This window comes from Geotrypetes seraphini, chromosome 15 (assembly GCF_902459505.1).
Source record: "Geotrypetes seraphini chromosome 15, aGeoSer1.1, whole genome shotgun sequence".
Lineage (NCBI taxonomy): Eukaryota > Metazoa > Chordata > Amphibia > Gymnophiona > Dermophiidae > Geotrypetes > Geotrypetes seraphini.
Genome location: NC_047098.1, coordinates 19,555,483 through 19,574,517, shown reverse-complemented (window position 1 = coordinate 19,574,517; position 19,035 = coordinate 19,555,483). Strand labels below are relative to the sequence as shown.

Sequence of the window (19,035 nt, the reverse complement as noted above, 5' to 3'; positions counted from 1 at the left end):
GTGGCGTAGTAAGAGGAGGGGGGGGGAAGGCCATCCTAGTTGCCATCTTCACAGGGGCGCTGGCACCTCTCCTCCTCTCTGTCCCCACATACCTCTTGAAATATTCGCCAGCACGAACAGTATCATGCTGCCCTCAACTCCTTTCTGATGTCACTTCTTGTTCACAGGACCAGGACGTGACATCGGAAGGCAGCTGAGGCCGGCATGAGCAGCAGGTGAAAGATGCTGTTCGTGCTGGTGAACATTTTGAGAGGTACACGGGGAAGGGAGGGGGGTGTTCATGTCATGAGGAAGAGCAGGGGGTGCACAGTGCGGTGATGCCAGGCTCCATTGCCCCAGCTGCCGGTGATGCCAGGCTCCATTGCCCCAGCTGCCAACCTTCTTAGCCACATCCCTGTATCTTTAGAAGGTCTGGAAAATTGTGGGTGCAGGTCAGTAAATGATTTCATCTTGATGCGTTCTGTAAGGACTTGAGTATTAATCTCATACGACTCCTTTATATCTCTGGCTTGTGAGTTTGCAGCTTACTAATGTATTGGTTTTGTCTTATAATTTTAGAAAAATTGCAATAACATGTTGGTACTAAAAATGAAAAAGACAAAAGATTGCTTGTATGGTCCATAAAGCCATATATGAAGAGAACTCTCAGGGACTAATATCTGAAATTAAAGTTCCGTGTTGATTCTATAATTCCAGAACAACACAGGGCTTTATGCTGACCTTTTTCTGCTCCCCAACAAATCCACTGGAAAAAGCTATTTGAGACGACCTTCAAATTTCAGGGTCCCAAAACCTGGAATAATCTACCACTTTATCTGCATCAGATCTATTCTTACTACCATTTCAGGAAAATGTTAAAGACTTAGCTCTTTTCTTTTTAATTCTCATGACTGTCATTCAATTGTAATCTAAGAATCTTACTGTAATTATACTGGAAAATTTAGGAATCTTATTGTAAGCTGCTATAAATCCTTGTTGAAATTCACGGGATATAATAAATTGTATGGTATGGTATGGTAAAAAAAAAAAAAAAGATTTCATCTTACCCTCTTCAATAACAACCTGCAGTATATAAGCAGATGTCTAATTGTTGTCATCTCGAAAAGACTCCAGCAGCTAAGCCTGGCAAAAAGGCCGGGTTGCCACAGATAGGCAGGTATCGAGTGGTTTGGGCTGAAAAGTTATAATGTTTGCAAATCCAGCCCCATAAGGCTCTGTAGGTGCTCATAAAGGGTAAAGTTTGCAAGGTAGATGATGAATATCCCCTCCCTAACCTATATGCAGCAGACGTGCAAAATGAGCTGTTGGCACTAGGTGTTTCACCCCCCCCCCTCTCCCCCGACATCTGTGATTGAAAAGTCTGACCTATTATGAAACCAGTCATTTACATGTCACATACCACAGACCACAGTCAAATAAATAAGTTCAACAAGCCCATCCTTCTCAATTCCACTGGAGTCTGAAGTACTTTGAGTGTTAACCTTTCTCTCATTGCATTCCATAGAAATTGTTGTAACAAGTCTGTGTAGTTTCTTTTCATCTCTATACTTTAAGAACAGTGGAAGCATTTGAAAGATACATAACCAATGGGGAACTTGTATCATGTTAAAAACAAGTGAATCTTTATACCATAAAGAACCACCCTTACCTCAGATAATCCTGGAAGAGCCTTTAATTTCTATAACTTAAGAGTAAAACCTGAGAGGTTACTGTACTCAGTAAGTATGGTTAACAAAGATTTTTAAGAATTCTCCGGCTCTGTCAGCATTACCAGGAGATCATCTACAAATGCCAACACTTGAAATCATTTTCCATGAAGTGAAATGCCATCTATCTCCCATGTGCTCCTAATAAGGACTAATAATGGTTCTAGAGTAGAGAGTTGCGCGGGGACAGAAATTTCACCCAGCCCGCCCGTCCCCGCCAGCATCCTCTTCGTCCCCACCTATCCCCGCAAGGAATTACCTCCATCCCCGCCCATCCCCATAAAAAGCAGCAATTACTTCTGACAAGATCATCAATTCCACAGTTTCTTTTGTGTTTGCGCTGCTGTTTTCCTTGTAGAATCTCTTTGGTGGAACCCTTTTTTTCGTTTTCTGTTCAGGTAATTAACTTATAAACCCCCCTCTTTTACTAAGGCTGACGTGTCCATTATATTATATGGACGAACCCTGCTTCGAAAGCCTTCCATCCCCGTGGGAGTTCTGTTGGCTAGAGGGGGGTCCCTGTAGGAGTCCCGTGGGCCAGAAAGGGGTCCCTGTGGGAGTCCCGTGGGTTAGGGGGGGATTCCCACAGGACTCCCACGGGACCCGTGAGATTCCCGCGATCCCCGTTCCTGTGCAGACCTCTATTCTAGAGAGAAGACAAGGCACAGCCCTGTCTGAGAAATGAGGCAGTTTGTAACTCATTAACTAAAACTTGAGCTGAGAGCTGCCTGTATTACTCTGCAAGAACTATTCGTCAAAGCCATAAGCTGCAAGAGTTTGAAACAAAACAAGGCCACATCATCTTATCAAATGTCTTCTCCGCATCTAGGCTGACAATTAGTGATGGGATATTATGAGCTACAAAATGTGATATTACTAAAAGTAACTTATGAATATTGAGGACCGATTGACGACCCTGCATGAATCCTATCTGATATTCTCCTATCATTGTTGATAGCAATGGGGCCAGCCTAGCTGCAAGAATTTTAGAGAAATTTTTAAAAATCAAAGCTGATATTGGACAATAAGAATCTGCCATCTCCCGGGGAAGACTTTGTTTTGGGATTAACGTTATTAAGGCCTGGTTTGCATGGAGAAGAAAAATTTCCTGTTGCACCACCTCTGAATAATAGGTAAGTAATGGGCCGAGCAGTGGAATCTTCAAAATTTGACAGAATTGCTGTCCGTGTCAGCATCGGCACTCTCTTTGACTCTCTTTGGTGGAGGATGGGCTGGGGAGGGCTTCAATGGCTGGGAGGGTATAGATGGGCTGGAGTAAGTCTTAACAGAGATTTCGGCAGTTGGAACCCAAGCACAGTACCGGGTAGAGCTTTGGATTCTTGCCCAGAAATAGCTAAGAAGAAAAAATTGAAATTGAATCAGGTTGGGCAGACTGGATGGACCATTCGGGTCTTTATCTGCCGTCATCTACTATGTTACTATGTTATCTCTTCCAAGACCCATGCCTAGGAAGTGATGTCAACGGGCGAGCCAACACCGATGTGGGCAGCATGCTCTTGCTGGAGAAGTTAACAAGGTATGGGGGGAAAAAGGAAGGGGGCACGTGCGAGGCAGGGGAGGGGCGCCATCGCCCCAGATGCCACTCATCCTTACTACGCCACTGGTTCTAAGGTCTGGCTGAAGCCAGACCTGGTTAACTAAAAGACTGTTGAACCCTGTGTTTGGGGTGTGGCAGCGTCAGAACAGAGCTAGCACTTGGAAATCGGCAATCCTAGGCCCAGTTATAGACATTATATTTAAAACCAAGAAACCTTGCTTCTTTAACAGCCTATGAAGCAACAGACTCAGAGCCTGTTCACCTTCAGAGTGTGCCCAGGCTAGGTTTGTGTGTGTGTGTATGTGTGCGCGCGCACACAGGGTTTTACCTTAGAGAACGCTCAGCCTTATACATTGGGTCATTCTCTCATAAAATAAGGAATTTAATGTAACCTGTGTCTCTCAAACTGTGTGCCATGGCACAGTGATGTGCCCTGAAGATTTTCCAGGTGTGCCACAAGAGATTCCAGAATTCTACTTTATTATAAAAAAATTCCCTTCATAAGTATACACTAGAATAGATGACATATATGTCGTATATTTTATGAACCTCTGTGTGCATAAGGATACAATCGCCCAGACAAGCATCATTCTTTGATGTGATTGGTCCTTGAAAACTAACGGCAAGTAATTTTATTTTTATTTTTTATACAGTAGTTATCCTAACTAGAGCAACAAAGCAGTCAAGGCCTTGTTACCGTTTGAAGCTTCTTATCTTTGCGAACTTGAATTTTCAGCTCTAACAGAAATTAAATAAAAAAAGAGAATGACTGCAGAATTGGTGGATGATGAAATGCGTGCTTGCTTGTTGACTATCGAGCTGCGTTTTGAGTTAATTTGCACTCAAAAACAAGCACATCCATAGCACTGATTAGCAATTCAATTCTATCTACTTTAGTTTCACTGTTGATACAATTACCCATACAGAGCTTAAAGAATTTAAAATAAATAACTCTTGAAATTTAATTTGTTGTTGGTTTTGCAATTTTATCATTTCAATTATAATGTGCCGCAAAAAACATTTGCTCCGTTTAGTGTGCCAGAGCTAAAAAAAAGTTTGGGAGACACTACTGTAAGGAGAGAACATTCTCTGTGATACAAACAAGGGTGGTTTATATAAGCTTTTCTAGCACCTTTCAATTGGGACTTCAATCTTACTAAAGCTGATGCAATTTTCTTATTATGGGCACTAATTTAGGTGATAATATCACCTCTGAGGATCGCTTTTGCAGAATTCCAGAACAGGGAGGGTTGGTTTTGATGAACTTGATTATGAAACATGTAATCCTCCCATCTATGAAGATATTGTATAAAATCTTTATCCTCTGCTAGATAAATCACTGTCCCAGAGATTTGTAATAAGGGGGATGGTTCCAGATCCACCCAGATCATCAAGTGATCAGACACTCCTCTAGGGCCCGTTATCACCTCAGTCACCGAGGGAAACATATCTCGTTTGACCAAAATGTAATCAATGCATGAGAGAGTATTGTGGGCCATGGAGAGGTGTGCATAGTCTCACTCTACTGGATGTAATAATCTCAATGGATCTACCAAGTCCAAAGAAGTCAAACACTGAGAGGGATCCCTCTCCTGAATTAAAACCTTTTCCAGAAAGGACTAAGGTTGAGTCTAATACTAAGTTCATATCTCCTAATATTATGAGGTTCCCAGGGCTCTGCTCAAGACAGACGCATCAGGAGTCTAATAAAACTTTTAACATATCATATAGTGTAGGCCCATATACTGCTAATAAATGGAATTTTTTTTTCTTCAAAAGAAGATAAGGGCCTTTGTCATCTCTCTTGACTAATTCAGAAGAACCTAAGAATTACCTTACTGGGATAGACTGAAAGCCCGTCAAGCCCAGTGTCCTGTTTCCAACAGTGGCAGTGGCCAACTCAGGTCCCAAGTACCTAGATAGATCCCAAGTAGTAAAACAGGTTTTATGCTGCTTATCCTAGGAATAAGCAGGGGATTTCCCCAAGACATCTCAATAATGGCCTAGTTCGGACTTCTCTTTTAGGAAATTATCCAAGCCTTTTTTAAACCCTGCTCAGCTAACTGATTTCACCACATTCTCCAGCAACAAATTCCAGGTTTAATTACACATTGCATGAAAAAATATTTTCTCTGGTTTGTTTTAAATCTACTATTTAATAACTTCATCGCATGTCCTCTAGTCCTAGTATTTTGGGAAAGAGTGAACAAGCGATTCACATCTACCCTTTGTATTGTAACATTTTCATAAAGAGAACCACTATTCCCCCCTCTCCAGTGACCAGAAGCATAGTAATATACCGTACATCTCCCACCCACATTCGATGAAGTTTCCTACATTTGCTGTAAGCCAGTATAGTTTCTTGCAGACCAGCAATATTTGCCCCAGTCTTAAGAACATAAGATTTGCTGCTGCTGGGTCAGACCAGTGGTCCATCGTGCCCAGCAGTCCGCTCACACGGTGCCCTTAGATCAAAGACCAGTGCCCTATTTGAGTCTAGCCTTACCTGCGTATGTTCTGTTCCATCAATAACTTATCCAACCTTTTCTTGAATCCCTGAAGAGTGCTTTCCCCTATGACAGCCTCCGGAAGAGTGTTCCAGATTTCTACCACTCTCTGGGTGAAGAAGAACTTCCTTACGTTTGTACAGAATCTTTTCCCTTCTAACTTTAGCGAGTTCCCTCTTTTTCTCTTCATCTTGGAGAGGGTGAACAATCTCTCTTTCTCTACTAAGTCAATTCCCTTCAATATCTTGAATGTTTCGATCATGTCCCCTCTCAGTCTCCTCTTTTCAAGGGAGAAGAGGCCCAGGTTCGCTAGCCTCTCAATGTACGGCAACTTCCCCAGTCCCTTAACCATTTTTGTTGCTCTTCTCTGGACCCTTTCGAGTAGTACTATGTCCTTTTTCATGTAAGGCGACCAGTGTTGGACGCAGTATTCCAGGTGGGGGCATACCATGGCCCAGTATAACAGCATGATAACCTTTTCAGATCTGTTCATGATCCCCTTCTTAATCATTCCTAACATTCTGTTTGCCCTTTTCACCGCTGCTGCGCATTGCGCAGATGGTTTCATTGACTTGTCTACAAGTACTCCCAAGTCTCTTTCCTGGGGTCTCTCTCTGAGTATAGCACTGGGCATCCTGTATTCGTGCAAATGATTTTTGTTACCGACATGCATCACCTTGCACTTATCCACGTTGAACCTCATTTGCCATTTCATGGCCCATTCCTCAAGTGTATTTATGTCTCTTTGTAGGTCTTCACAATCCTTCTGTGTCTTTACTACTCTGAATAATTTTGTATCATCCACAAATTTAATCACCTCACTCGTCGTGCCAATTTCTAGGTCGTTTATAAATATGTTGAAAAGCACAGACCCAAGCACCGAACCCTGCGGCACTCCATTCATGACGCTTTTCCAGTCCAAGTATTGTCCATTCACCCCCAATCTCTGATTCCTATCCGCCATGTTAGTATATCACCCTCGATTCCATGGCTCGCAATTTTTCAAAGTAGACGTTCATGCGAGACCTTGTCGAGCGCCTTCTGAAAATCTAGATATACCATGTCGACCGGGTCACCCTTGTCTATCTGCCCATTTACTCCTTCTAAGAAGTGCAGTAAGTTTTGTCAAGCAAGATCTTCCTTTGCTGAAGCCGTGCTGGCTGGTCCTCATCAGTTTGTGTCCATCAAGGTGATCAATGATGCGGTCCTTTATCAGCGCCTCTACCATTTTTCCCAGTACCGAAGTCAGACTCACTGGTCTGTAGTTTCCCGGATCTCCCTTCAATCCTTTCTTGAAGATCGGCGTAACATTCGCCACTTTCTAGTCTTCCAGAATCTTTCCTGATTTGATCGACAGATTGGCTATTAGTTGAAACAGCTCACATTTAACCCCTTTCTTCTTAAGTGAAGTCAATATTTTTGTGCATTTTGCTAGGGACACAATACCCCTACGTTCCAGGACACTATTCTATTATGCAGCACCATTACCCACATAATTGTCTGATTAGGACAATTCCACTTCTTACTTTATGTATTTGAGTTTGTGGATTTGTTTCCCCTGTTTTATTCCCTCCTTCCATACCATTACCCACAGCAGAAAACCCTCCAGTAATAAATAAAAATGTAATAAAACATGAAGTATCCAGGGTGCTCAGCTCCACCCCAGATCACAAACTGTATGTATGAAATCTGGCATATGGAACACATTGAAAAAATATATAGTATAAAGTTGCACAGTTGTAGATCTTCCAAATAAATGTGCAATAGACCATGAAAGCATCAGTAAAATCCCTAAAACCCCCTATCTGAATCAAACCTCCCACACCTACCATCCCTGAAAACCTGTATCCTTAGTCTCCCCTAAGCTTCTCCCGGCAAAAACTAAGGAATTGAGATCATGTCACAATGTACAGGGTCTCACTGTGCTAGTTACTGTAAAAATGTAACTAGTTACTGTCACTAGTTATATTGGATAAAAAGTAACTAGTTACTAACTTCAGTTACTCATCACTAAATGTAAATAGTTACTTTACTAGTTACTAAAATAAATTAACTAGATAATTAATAGTTACTTTGTTTATTAATTATATCTATATGAACTATATGAACATTACAACATATGAAACATACTTTATTTTCAAATGTGTTTCTTAATGGCTCTGAGCATTAAAAACATTTCAAAATGCTCATCGGTTAATGAATGGAATCATTAAGTGCTTTGGTCAACATGAAGCTAAGGGTGTTTTGATAGTAGCAAGTGTTTCACATACACAATTCAAGCTGTGCTGGATCCAGTCAGATGCTGCCAGAGCTCATGCCAAATACTTGCTGATGCGTGCAATGCAGGCTCGGGCTGATGCTGCAAACACAATTCCTAATACAGCACAATCTTCCAGTGAAGACACCAGCTTCTTCTGATTCTATGAATCAAATAAAGAGGACAACACTGTGCAGTCGGAACTAGATCTCTGCACATGATATATCCAGTCTCCAGCACTATCCAACTGTGAAAGAAGTGTTTATTCTGAAGAATACGAGCCTTCCATCAAGTGCACCAGTGGAGAGACACCTTTTTGCATCAGTGGACAGATTCTTACACCACACAGGAACAGTTTAACCCAGGGGTGTCCAACCTTTTGGCTTCACTGGGCCGCAATGGCTGAAAAAAATGTTTCTGGGGCCGCACAAATGTGCAAAAGCTGCAGCAAGACATAGGAGGGAGCCGGCAAGATGGTACACACCAAGGGGCAGCAGAGGAAAACACTGCATCACCCTCGACCAGGGCCACACAAAATACTTCACGGGGCCACATGTGGCCCTCGGGCCACAGGTTGCACACCCCTGGTCTATAGGATAAGGATTTGTAAAGCTACTCTTGGTGATAACTGTAATAGTTTGCTGCTAATCAGGAATTATTATTATAAGGAATTATTTAGAGTGTAAGAATTAGTTTTACTTATTTATCTAGCAAGTGTGTTGTAATAATTATGTACTGAGTTTCATATATGTATTCAGATATTTTGTGAACAATAATAGTTATTGCTGCTGGCTTATGAACTATATTTTTCTATTTTCATAATAAAAGTATTTCATAACGCCTGAGTCTCTGCGTCGTGTAAGTAAGCAAAGCTAGCTGAACCTGGATGAGATATTATGGTCTTCCCTAGGAAACTAACAGGCACGTATTTGTTTATGTAACTGATTAGTACACCATAAATCTTACTACATGATTTAAAAAAACCCTACTATGGCTCGATAAAAGGAGGCCTAAATTTGTTCCAAAAAGATTTATTAGAATTATAGGAACCAAAAAAAAAGCCTGTGTTTATTTGGATTCAAGACAAGTCCATGAGATGAAAGCCAGGACGCAATCGATACTGTGCAAGATTGAAGAGGAGCTAGATTTATAAAATGCGGTTGCACTGGGAAGATTAGAACATTTTTATGTTATGGTCCTGGATTAAAGTTGCTAACAGACTAAAAAAGTATTAAATAGAAGAGGGGATAATACTTGTGGAACTCTACTGTCCAGTGTAACAGCAGCTGAAAGTGAAGTAGGTGAGCCATATTGACATTTTTCACTGTGGAAAAAAATTGCTGCCCACTGGTTACCAGACATTTAACATTTTTAGAAAAGTTATATTCTCGCATTAAATCAACCTGCTATTGGGGCATTGCAATGAGCCCTCACAAAAATGCATTCTGAGCTAACAATTACAATCAGGACCTTAGGACTCTGTATTTGCCTTTAATTAGCATTTGAACAATGAGGATTTTCCAGTGATCAACAGGAGGTGAGACTCAGCAGCTGTTAATCGAACAGCAGACAACTCTTTTGGTTCACTTCAATATTTAGGGGGAAATTCATCAAAGGGTGCAATAGCACACACTAACGCATTTAGCACTCTTTGATGAATTCCCCCCGAAATTAAACAAATGTTAAAAGTACACGATATTCCACAAGGTTTGTTCTAAGCTGGGCTGTGGAGTCAGAGTTGTGGAGTTGGAATCGGAAACAATTTGGGGTGGGGTTGAATATACCAAAAAAAAATATAGCTTCAAAACAAGAACTTACATTGTAATATATGGTAAATTATACTTAGATATTTATATCTTTGTCCTGGATCTATGTTATATTTACCAGTATATTAGATTCAGAGTAGAGAATTTAGGAAGTTCTTTTTCACCCAGAGAGTGGTGGAAAACTGGAACGCTCTTCCGGAGGCTGTCATAGGGGAAAACACCCTCCAGGGATTCAAGACAAAGTTAGATAAGTTTCTGTGGAACTGGAACTCAGGTAGGGCTGGTCTCGGTTAGGGCACTGGTCTTTGACCTGGGGGCCACCGAGGGAGCGGACTGCTGGGCACGATGGACCACTGGTCTGACCTAGCAGCGGCGATTCTTATGTTCTTATGCTTATGCTTTTAATAGCAGGAGTAGGAGTCGAACATAAACATAAAAATCCATTTCTAGACCGCATTACCTTTAGGTTCTATGTAGTTTACACAAGATTAGCTAGGAATACCACGGGTACTCAAGCATTTCCCAGCAGGCTCACAGGATTAAGTGACTTGCCCAGGGCCACAAGGAGCAGCGTAAGGTTTGAACCCCTAACCTCGGGTGCTGAGGCTGTAACCCTAACCACTATGTTACACACTCCTCTGCTTCTGTGGAGATGGCTCAAGTGCTAAATATCTTCCTACTAGAGATTATGATGTCACTGAAGTCTATGGGCACCAATTCTTGAAAAATGAGACACGGCATTGGATAAGCTTGGATTATGTGGCTTCACTGCTAATCAGGCTGAGTTATTTCATCCAGCATTTAAAATAAGTTTTAACATGTTTAGCTTTTGATTATACATCTGGTCTACGTATGAGATCCTAAAAAACTACTTCACTCTTGAAGGGTGTTGAGAAAATTTGTGTTTAGGTTTTACTGTTTGTATTTTGACAACACATTTGGTGAAAACCTTAAATTTTCACCAATGCTTACTTAGTAAAATGAAGCTTATCTCGTTAAAGACTCTACCAGTTCAGCTGAAGAGTGATGATGAGTTGGACACATATTATTATCATTACTGTCATTTCTATGGTTCTACCAGGTACACACAGGGGATGAGCACTCCAATGCCGTATGCCAATTCTGTTACAGCATCCGAGCGTCAATGTGCCTTTGTAGAAAACTAGCATAGGCAGGGTCGGTGTTAGACATGCTGGGGCCCAGGGCAGAAATTAAGGAGGAACCCCTCCAATCCCTCTCCTCCCTGCCCTAACCCCCGATTTCTCCACCCATCAAATGCCCTCTTATCCAGCATCTCTCCCTTCTTCCTCCCTCCCTCCTTCCCTCCCCACCCCCCCTGGTCAACCAAATGCCCTCCTATCCAGCATCCCTCCCTTCACTTTTAAAATCAGCTGCTCCTGGGTCCCCCCATGGACCAGTTCTTCCCTTCTCCCCACCCATTTCTGAAGCCCCCCTCACATGTAAAAATGCAAGGAGGTCACCGGCGCAGCAGTAAGCTCTGCCCACAGCCTCTTTGGCACCATTCCTTTACGTGGACCGCCCTCTCTGATGCAACTACCTGTTTCCATGTGGGTGGACCGCCACAGAGGAACAGCACTGAGGTGGTGGGCAGCATTAGAGAACTGCTGCCGCCCCAGTGACCTCCTTGTATTTTTACTGGTGAGGGGGGGGAGAAGGGAAGGACATTCTGGCCCACAGGGCTCCCTGGAGAGGTGGGGCCCAGGGCAGCTGCTCTGTTTGCTTCCTCCTAACGCCAACTCTGAGTGTAAGTTGGCATTAGCACATGTAAATTTAGATGCCAGCAGTTAGGCATAACTGTTGGCGCCTAAGTACACCAAGTGATGTGCATAACTACAGAATTCTGTGTTACATGCATGTCTGGGAGAACTGCCCAGACCATGTTCAGCAAATGTTTATATTGCGAATTAGGAATTAGATAGTGAATTTCATATGCATTAGAGTTAGATAATGATATGTATTAGAGCTGTACAAATGTAATTTGAAATGCTTGAACATTGAGTAATGCATGGAAGTAGAGTTTTTTCAGCTGATGGCTGACGAGCCTACCTGTTTTATGTTCCCCAGAGTGGTTCAACAGGGGTTCTTCTATTCTATTGTCCTTTAATACTTAATTTTTGGAAATCTATATGGACCCAAGTTAATAATCTGATAGAAAATCCAGTGGCATTGTCATATGATACTATTCTGTTTGGGATGTCAATGAGAGTTAAGAGTCAAATATCATCTAATCATAATAAAGTCTTACTCATCATGACAGGGGTTGCCATACAACATATTACGAAAAATTGAAAAAATTGGAATCGTTTAAATCAGGGATCTCAAAGTCCCTCCTTGAGGGCCGCAATCCAGTCGGGTTTTCAGGATTTCCCCAAAGAATATGCATTGAAAGCAGTGCATGCACATAGATCTCATGCATATTCATTGGGGAAATCCTGAAAACCCGACTGGATTGCGGCCCCCAAGGAGGGACTTTGAGACCCCTGGTTTAAATGATACCTTTTGGTGGATTTCTTTATGTCACATTTACAAAATGGAACATATTCTGGCCATACAGCAGGGGCATTTAAATAAATTTAGGATGGTTTGGGGACCATTAGAAAAATACTGTAAGGACTGATAATATTTTTCTTTTCTTAAGCTGATTGTACACATCCAGGGGGAGGGTGGGATACTTAAGGTCTTTGAATGAGGAAATGACAGTAGGGGAGGGAGGGTAATTGCTTTTGAAGGAATTCTGTAAGAGTTTTAAGTGATGTTAAATGAAATTGATTGTATATTGTATCACACTTATTGAAAGTTTTAAAATGAATAAAGATTAAAAATAAACCAAAAACAAAACAAAAACCCAGGGTGGGGCTCCTTATAACTGAGGCTTTTTCTCCTCTGAATGTCTGGGTTCTTGAATAGACCGAATATGAATGGTATATTTTGAGATCTGCATTAACTAAAGAAGCCTACATTTTATAATTCAAATCTCTTGTTATCATTCAATGCAAATTAGCTTTATTATAAAACCATATCAAATCTGGAGATTTTTTTCCATTAAGTTGGTTCCAGTTTCTCTTTTTTCAGCTTTCCTCCTGTCTTGTGCAAATTCTTCTTCAAGCAGTTGCTGACCATAATAGGAGGAACCAATGGATCAGCATTTCTCTCTTCCCTCCCTCCCATTGTACAGCATCCTCACTCACTTCTGTCCTGAATCCATCTTCCTCTTTTTCCCCTCCCCACCACTACACAACATTTTTTCCTCTTTCTCCTCCACTCTCATGTGCAACATGTCTCCCTATTTCTCACTGTCCACCATCTTTCTCTCATTCCCTCCCTTGCTACAAAGGGAGTGAGAAAAGGGGGAGAGAGATGGATCTAGGGTGCATCTCTCCCACCCCCTTTACTGCCACACCCAACATTTATTCCTCTCTCATTTCCTGGACCATGTGCAGCATCTTTCACCCTTGCCCACCACCCCATTTCTCCTTTAATCACACCTCTTCAGTACCACGCCACATCTCTTCCTCCATTACCATGTCCAACATTCCTCCCTCGTGCATCCCTTTCCATCTATCTCACTGTTCCTTCTCCACCACCCTATCCAACATTTCTCCATCTCATCTCTCTGTTCCCCATGCATCTCTACCACACTCTTCTCCCACCACCATGTCCAACAAGTCTCTCTCTCCCTATGCCCAACAATTCTTTTTCTTCCATTCCCCATGTGTACCATCTCTCTTTCTCTCTTACACACACCCATGCCCAACAATTCTCTTTCTATTCCCTCTCCCATCTCAGCATCTCTTTCCCTCCCTCCCTCCATTCTTCCATTCTATGTCCCCAGTTCGTGCACCTCTCCCTCACTTCTTTGTCCCAAGTTGTCCCAAGTTCACGCCCCTCCCTTCCTCCCTCCCTCCATTCAGTGTCCCAAGTTCGTGCCCTCTCCCTCCTTTCTTCCTTCCAATCTATGTCTCAGGTGCATGCTTCCTTCCTTACTTCTGTGATCCAATGTGCCCCCTCCCTCCCCTGCCCCAATACACCCCTCTCCCTCCTTCTCTCCATTCTGTGTCCCAAGTTTGTGCCCCCTCCCACAGATGTGTACCTGTGTTCTGGATGGCTCTAAGATGTCCAAGTAGGCCTCCTCCTCCTTCCTTCCAGGCACACTTGTTTCTTCACATCTGTGGGCAGTGGTTTCTACATGCTGCCCCTGGCTGACCTGGAAGCCTTCTCTCTGATGTCAGAGCCACCTGATATCACATAGGAACTACTGCCCGTGGCTTTGTGAAGAAACAAGTACAGCTGGAAGGAAGGAGGAGGCCTTCTTGGACATCTGAGCCAGGAGACAGGTACATCGTGGGAGCCCTGCATGAGATGCTTCTAACCTTGCGGGATCCCCGTGACCCCAGGGGTCACCGAGGATCTGGGGGGAACCACACAGGATTCCCACAGATTCTGTGGGATTCTCATCGGCCCTGTTCCCATGCAGCTCTCTAGTCCATACCACTTTTGCCTTCACTGCTTCCATTGGGAGTTTTTTTTTCATGCCTCCACCACCTTCTCCCTGAAGAAATATTTCCTTATGTTTCTCCTGTGTCTATCCCTATTAATTATGGATTTATTAGTACTAAAATAGTGTTTAGAGTAATTAGTTGAAAGCAACTAGAGATGGGACCAGAGGGGGAAATGTTTCCTGATTTATTGTTAACGTTCCCTGGGTTCCACAGCCTCCCAAACTTACATACACATCAACACATACCAAATGCTGGAGAAAAGTTGAAAGTTTAATGATTGAAAAAATAATCCTTATCAATTAATTGTATAAAACTTATCCTAAATAAGTTCCTTTTGAGTTAGTAGGTACACTATAACATCCTTCACACTGATATTCAAAATGCCCACCTCACTTGTCATCCATTTATGATGAAATCACAAATGCTGAGCACATAATTTTGTACTTCTCTATAATGTCGCCTTTTACTGTTAGTTGTGCTGTGGCAGTCACCGAATTCTTCTGTTAAAATAAAAAATAAAAAAAGAATATATACATGTGTAAGTCATTGACAATGTATTAAAGTACGTTAAAAGAAAGAGATAGAGCTTTCTGAATGCAATTTATCCCAGTTTTTTGGGGCCAGTCAGAGCCAATATTCAGCAGCATTGGCTGGCTTGGTGCCGCTGAATATTGATGGTTCTGTGGCCCTGGGCAATTTAAGCAAGCCAGAGCCTCTCTAGCTTGCTTAAATTGCTCTGAATATTGGCCCCTTTCTGAATATGTAAATGTTGAAGGAGGACGCTTTGCACACAAATTATGAATTAACTAAGAAAATAATTCCATTATTCCAATGCATTTTCAAAGGTCTTAAATGTTTAAACAATCGCAAAGTATATCGAAACTATGTAAGGAATCCCGCTTTTCTGGACACTATAGTGGGATTGGATGTTTCAGAATTGTCTTAAGCTCAATGTGGCGAAGACTCAAATTTTATGTTTCAAACGTAATAATCCATTAAATATGTTTCCAACTGAGATTGGTTTTGATGGTGTAAAGATCTCTGTACTTAGCCAATGCAAATATTTAGGTATTATCCTTGATTCTACTTTATCTTTTAAGTGCAAATTAAGGCTGTGGTGTCAACGGCTTTTTTAAAACTACGTCTATTATGAAGATTGAGGGATTTTCGCTCGTTGAACACCTTTCAAACTGCCATTACTCCAGTGTTGACCCCTGTTTTTGACTATTGTAATTCGCTTTACTTTGGTTTGTCTAAATATGTGTTTAGGCATTAGAGAGTGCCTCGACTTAGACCTCACTAGGCATCGCATGAATATCTATGCACAATCTAAATTACCAATTTAACCCATTAGAAAACAATTAAGTTGTGCAAAAATTTTAGTTAGGTGTTTCTAGGTGTCCGTGATTAGGGTGCCTAGCAGCGCCTAACCAAATGGTCTATTTCAGATGGATTGTTTTCCTATGGTCTCACGTACATCAAATCCGGCAGGTGGCGTCCAAAAAACACTGATGGATTTTCTTTGCCCAGGCTCCACCATTCCTTTTACAGGCTCAGCAGTGAATCCATTCTGATTTAAGACCGAAACATTTTCCAAGGTAAATTCTATAGACTGAAATAGAGATGTAAAATGCAAGAAATAAGCATATGGTAAATCCAAAGTAATCTGGAAATAGACCAGCTTCCTCTCAGAACACATTCCCTCTAATTCTATAAACTTGCGCACTCAAATTTCCAACCAGAGTGCAAATTTGGGTGTGCAAGTTATAGAGTAAAGTCAGTTGCATTATCAGTGCAAAAGAACTATCCATAAGGGTAAGATAACATAGCCTTATTAAAATCACATAGCTGGTCCAAGAAATAGGTGTGTTCAAAAAGCTGGAATGGGAGGCATGAAATAAGAATGAAAAAAGTTTGTTTTCTCATGCACATTTTTTGGTTTTGGTCTCAATGTTTGGTTTTTCCTCATGATTATGTTTGTTTTGATTTTTTCACTTCTTAACTGTTTCGGTTTGTTTCGTTTTTCAGTTCATTGGTCTCTCACTCTTTGTGCCTTTCAGACTTTAATTGGCATTGTTATAAGCTGTGGTTTCATAACACTGTACACACAGTTCCTAATGTTGTAACTCTAACCTCAGGATCCACGCTGGAGATCAACAAGACATCCAAGGTACTAGGAGTCATTCTTGACTCCATCCTATTGTATGAATCTCAAGTATCCAATATAAGTAAGAAAACCTTCTACAATATGAGGACTAAGACTCATCAGGCCCTTTTTTCAAGAACATCACTTTTCCATACTAATGCTCATACTATCCCAATTGGACTATTGCAACTTCCTCTATGCAGGTCTAAACTCTACTCTCCTGAACAAACTACAGATGATTCAAAACATGGCGGTCAGACTGATATTCAAACTAAAAAAAATTGACTCCATCTTACCCTACTATAAGAACTTACACCGGATGCCTGTCAAAACCTGCATTACCTTCAAACTATCATGCTTAATGTTTCAAATCTTATATGCAAAAACTACTGAATCGCTCATAAACTTATTTGTCAACTCCTGGTCTACATAAACCAAAAACTGAAATTGCTTCAACTGCTACTCCCGTCTCCCAAAGGGGTTAAATACAAATGTGTATTTGACTCGCTTTTCACATATCTTGGCACCAAGACCTGGAACAACCTCCCAACCTTCCCAGGATAGTAACATTCTATAACAGATTCCGAAAAAAATTAAAAACACTCTTCTTTGAAAGCATACACACCGTAGACAACTAACTCAAAATAATTAATATCACTAAATCTCACCCTCTACTCAAACGCTATACCAGTACCATCAAAGAACCTCCATTCTCTTCTCTATTACCCTGTCCATAATGCTGACCTCCTCAAACTACTATAAAGTAGTATATTCATTCTGTAACTCAAAACATTATAAGTCGCCTTGAACCTGTTTAGGCATAGCGCGACTCAGGAATACCAGATTAGATTAGATTTTTCAGCCATTCAGACACTCTTTTTTCTTTCCATATTTTCAACAAGCTTAAAATGTGCCCCCATTGTTCAACTTTTTTGTTGGGCTGGTCTATATTTTATTTTTCATTCTTATTTCATGCTTCCCATTCTAGCTTTGTGAACACACCTAGTTCTTGGAATACCTATGTGATTTCAATAAGGATTTTGCACCGATAATGCATATTCATTTCCTTTTACTTAGGATATAAATTATTATTCTTATTTTGTTGGACTGACCTATATACTATTTCTCATTCCTATTTCATGCTACCTCCTCTAGCTTTCTGAACATGCCCAGGTGATTTCAATAAGGATACTGAATAAAGGCTAGATTTGTGATCACCAGGGCATTTACCTTCTTTACTGGTGTCTGGCTTGAACGCACAAAGCCGATGTGAATTTCTCTAAACGCTGGTGTGATCGTGCCCTGTGTCTGGACATACCGCAGCTTGAGTAGCACAAGTTTTATAGTTTCCTCTTTCTCTAAACAGACAAAGAATCAGCAGTTTAACATAATATAGAAGCTGCTAGTGGATGTTGAAAATATCCTTTTCTTTTTTAATATTATTATTTATGCATCTTATTATATTAACAATCAAACAAAATACATTCAGCTTGATATAGATCAAGAAAATACCAAAATACACTTATCCCCTCTTCTATTAAACTGCGCTAGCAGTTTTTAGCGCAGAGAGCCGTGCTGAATGGCCTGCGCTGCTTCCGATGCTCATAGGAACTCTATGAGCACAGTTTAATAGAAGAGGGGGTTAATCTTGAAAAATAAAAAAAAGATATCTCAAATATTTAGCCCACAATAAGTTAGAGAGGATCAAAGAATAGATACTAATATAAAGAAGAAATACACCGTTTCTTTAACTTATGAAATATATCTACCGATAATTTCTTAGGGCAGAGATTCAGCATATAACTGTGTCATTTCATGTCTTTCTTCTGACTACCATAAACACAAATAGAAATGGAAGTAAGGTAGTCCTTAAACGAGATCATCTTCATGAGGAGTTAGCTATACTAAGAGCAGATTAAGCAATAGATCCGGATAGAATAATACCTCTAGCGCAATCCAGTCGGGTTTTCAGGATTTCCCCAATGAATATGCATGAGATTTATTAGCATACAATGAAAGTAGTACATGCAAATAGATCTCATGCATATTCATTGGGGAAATCCTGAAAATCCGACTGGATTGCGGCCCTCGAGGAGGGACTTTGAGACCCCTGCTCTAACGGTTGTGAAGGATCTTAGGGAAGTTTTGGCAGTTTTGCTGTCTGCAGACTTAGTCATAATATATGAAGGTAGTAGGGGGATTAATTAGTTTGTTAGGTTTTGCAAGTTTTAGGAGGTTGAAGATGAAAAAATGAATAAAGAATTTGAAAAAAAATAAAAAATAAATTGTATAAGAAAGGTACTTTTCTTTTTTCACTCATACATTCAGAAATATGTAGTTCAGCCAGGGACTGAAGCTAAACATCTTTAAAAGATAAGTAGAAGTTCACTTTTTTTTGCCGTTGAAAGCTCACTATTATCAGAATAGCACATATCTAGTATTTTTTCTAAATCTTCATACACAGTGATGGGGCGGTGGGTTTGGCTATAGGAGTTTCAAACCCATAGTCTGCTAGTGAAACAAACATGGAGGAAGCCACTGCGATCGGTAGCATGAATGTTGCCACTATTTGGGA

General features: G+C 41.0%; 1 protein-coding gene across 6 annotated transcripts in view; it reads right to left on the bottom strand.

The window, feature by feature from the left end:
- CFAP74 (cilia and flagella associated protein 74) overlaps nucleotides 1-19,035 on the bottom strand; it is a 194,777-nt gene that overhangs the window by 42,378 nt on the left and 133,364 nt on the right. For 3 of the 6 annotated variants that reach the window (XM_033922642.1, XM_033922644.1, XM_033922643.1), the window contains exons 36-38: nucleotides 17,691-17,818; nucleotides 15,792-15,926; nucleotides 14,703-14,814 (exon numbers count right to left, since the gene is read on the bottom strand). In XM_033922642.1, the coding sequence (XP_033778533.1) occupies nucleotides 14,719-14,814; nucleotides 15,792-15,926; nucleotides 17,691-17,818 (359 nt within the window). In that variant the 3' untranslated portion in view covers nucleotides 14,703-14,718. Of the gene's footprint in view, nucleotides 1-14,565; nucleotides 14,815-15,791; nucleotides 15,927-17,690; nucleotides 17,819-19,035 lie in introns of those variants that run through there. The other 3 variants (XM_033922641.1, XM_033922640.1, XM_033922645.1) reach the window with 1 other exon arrangement.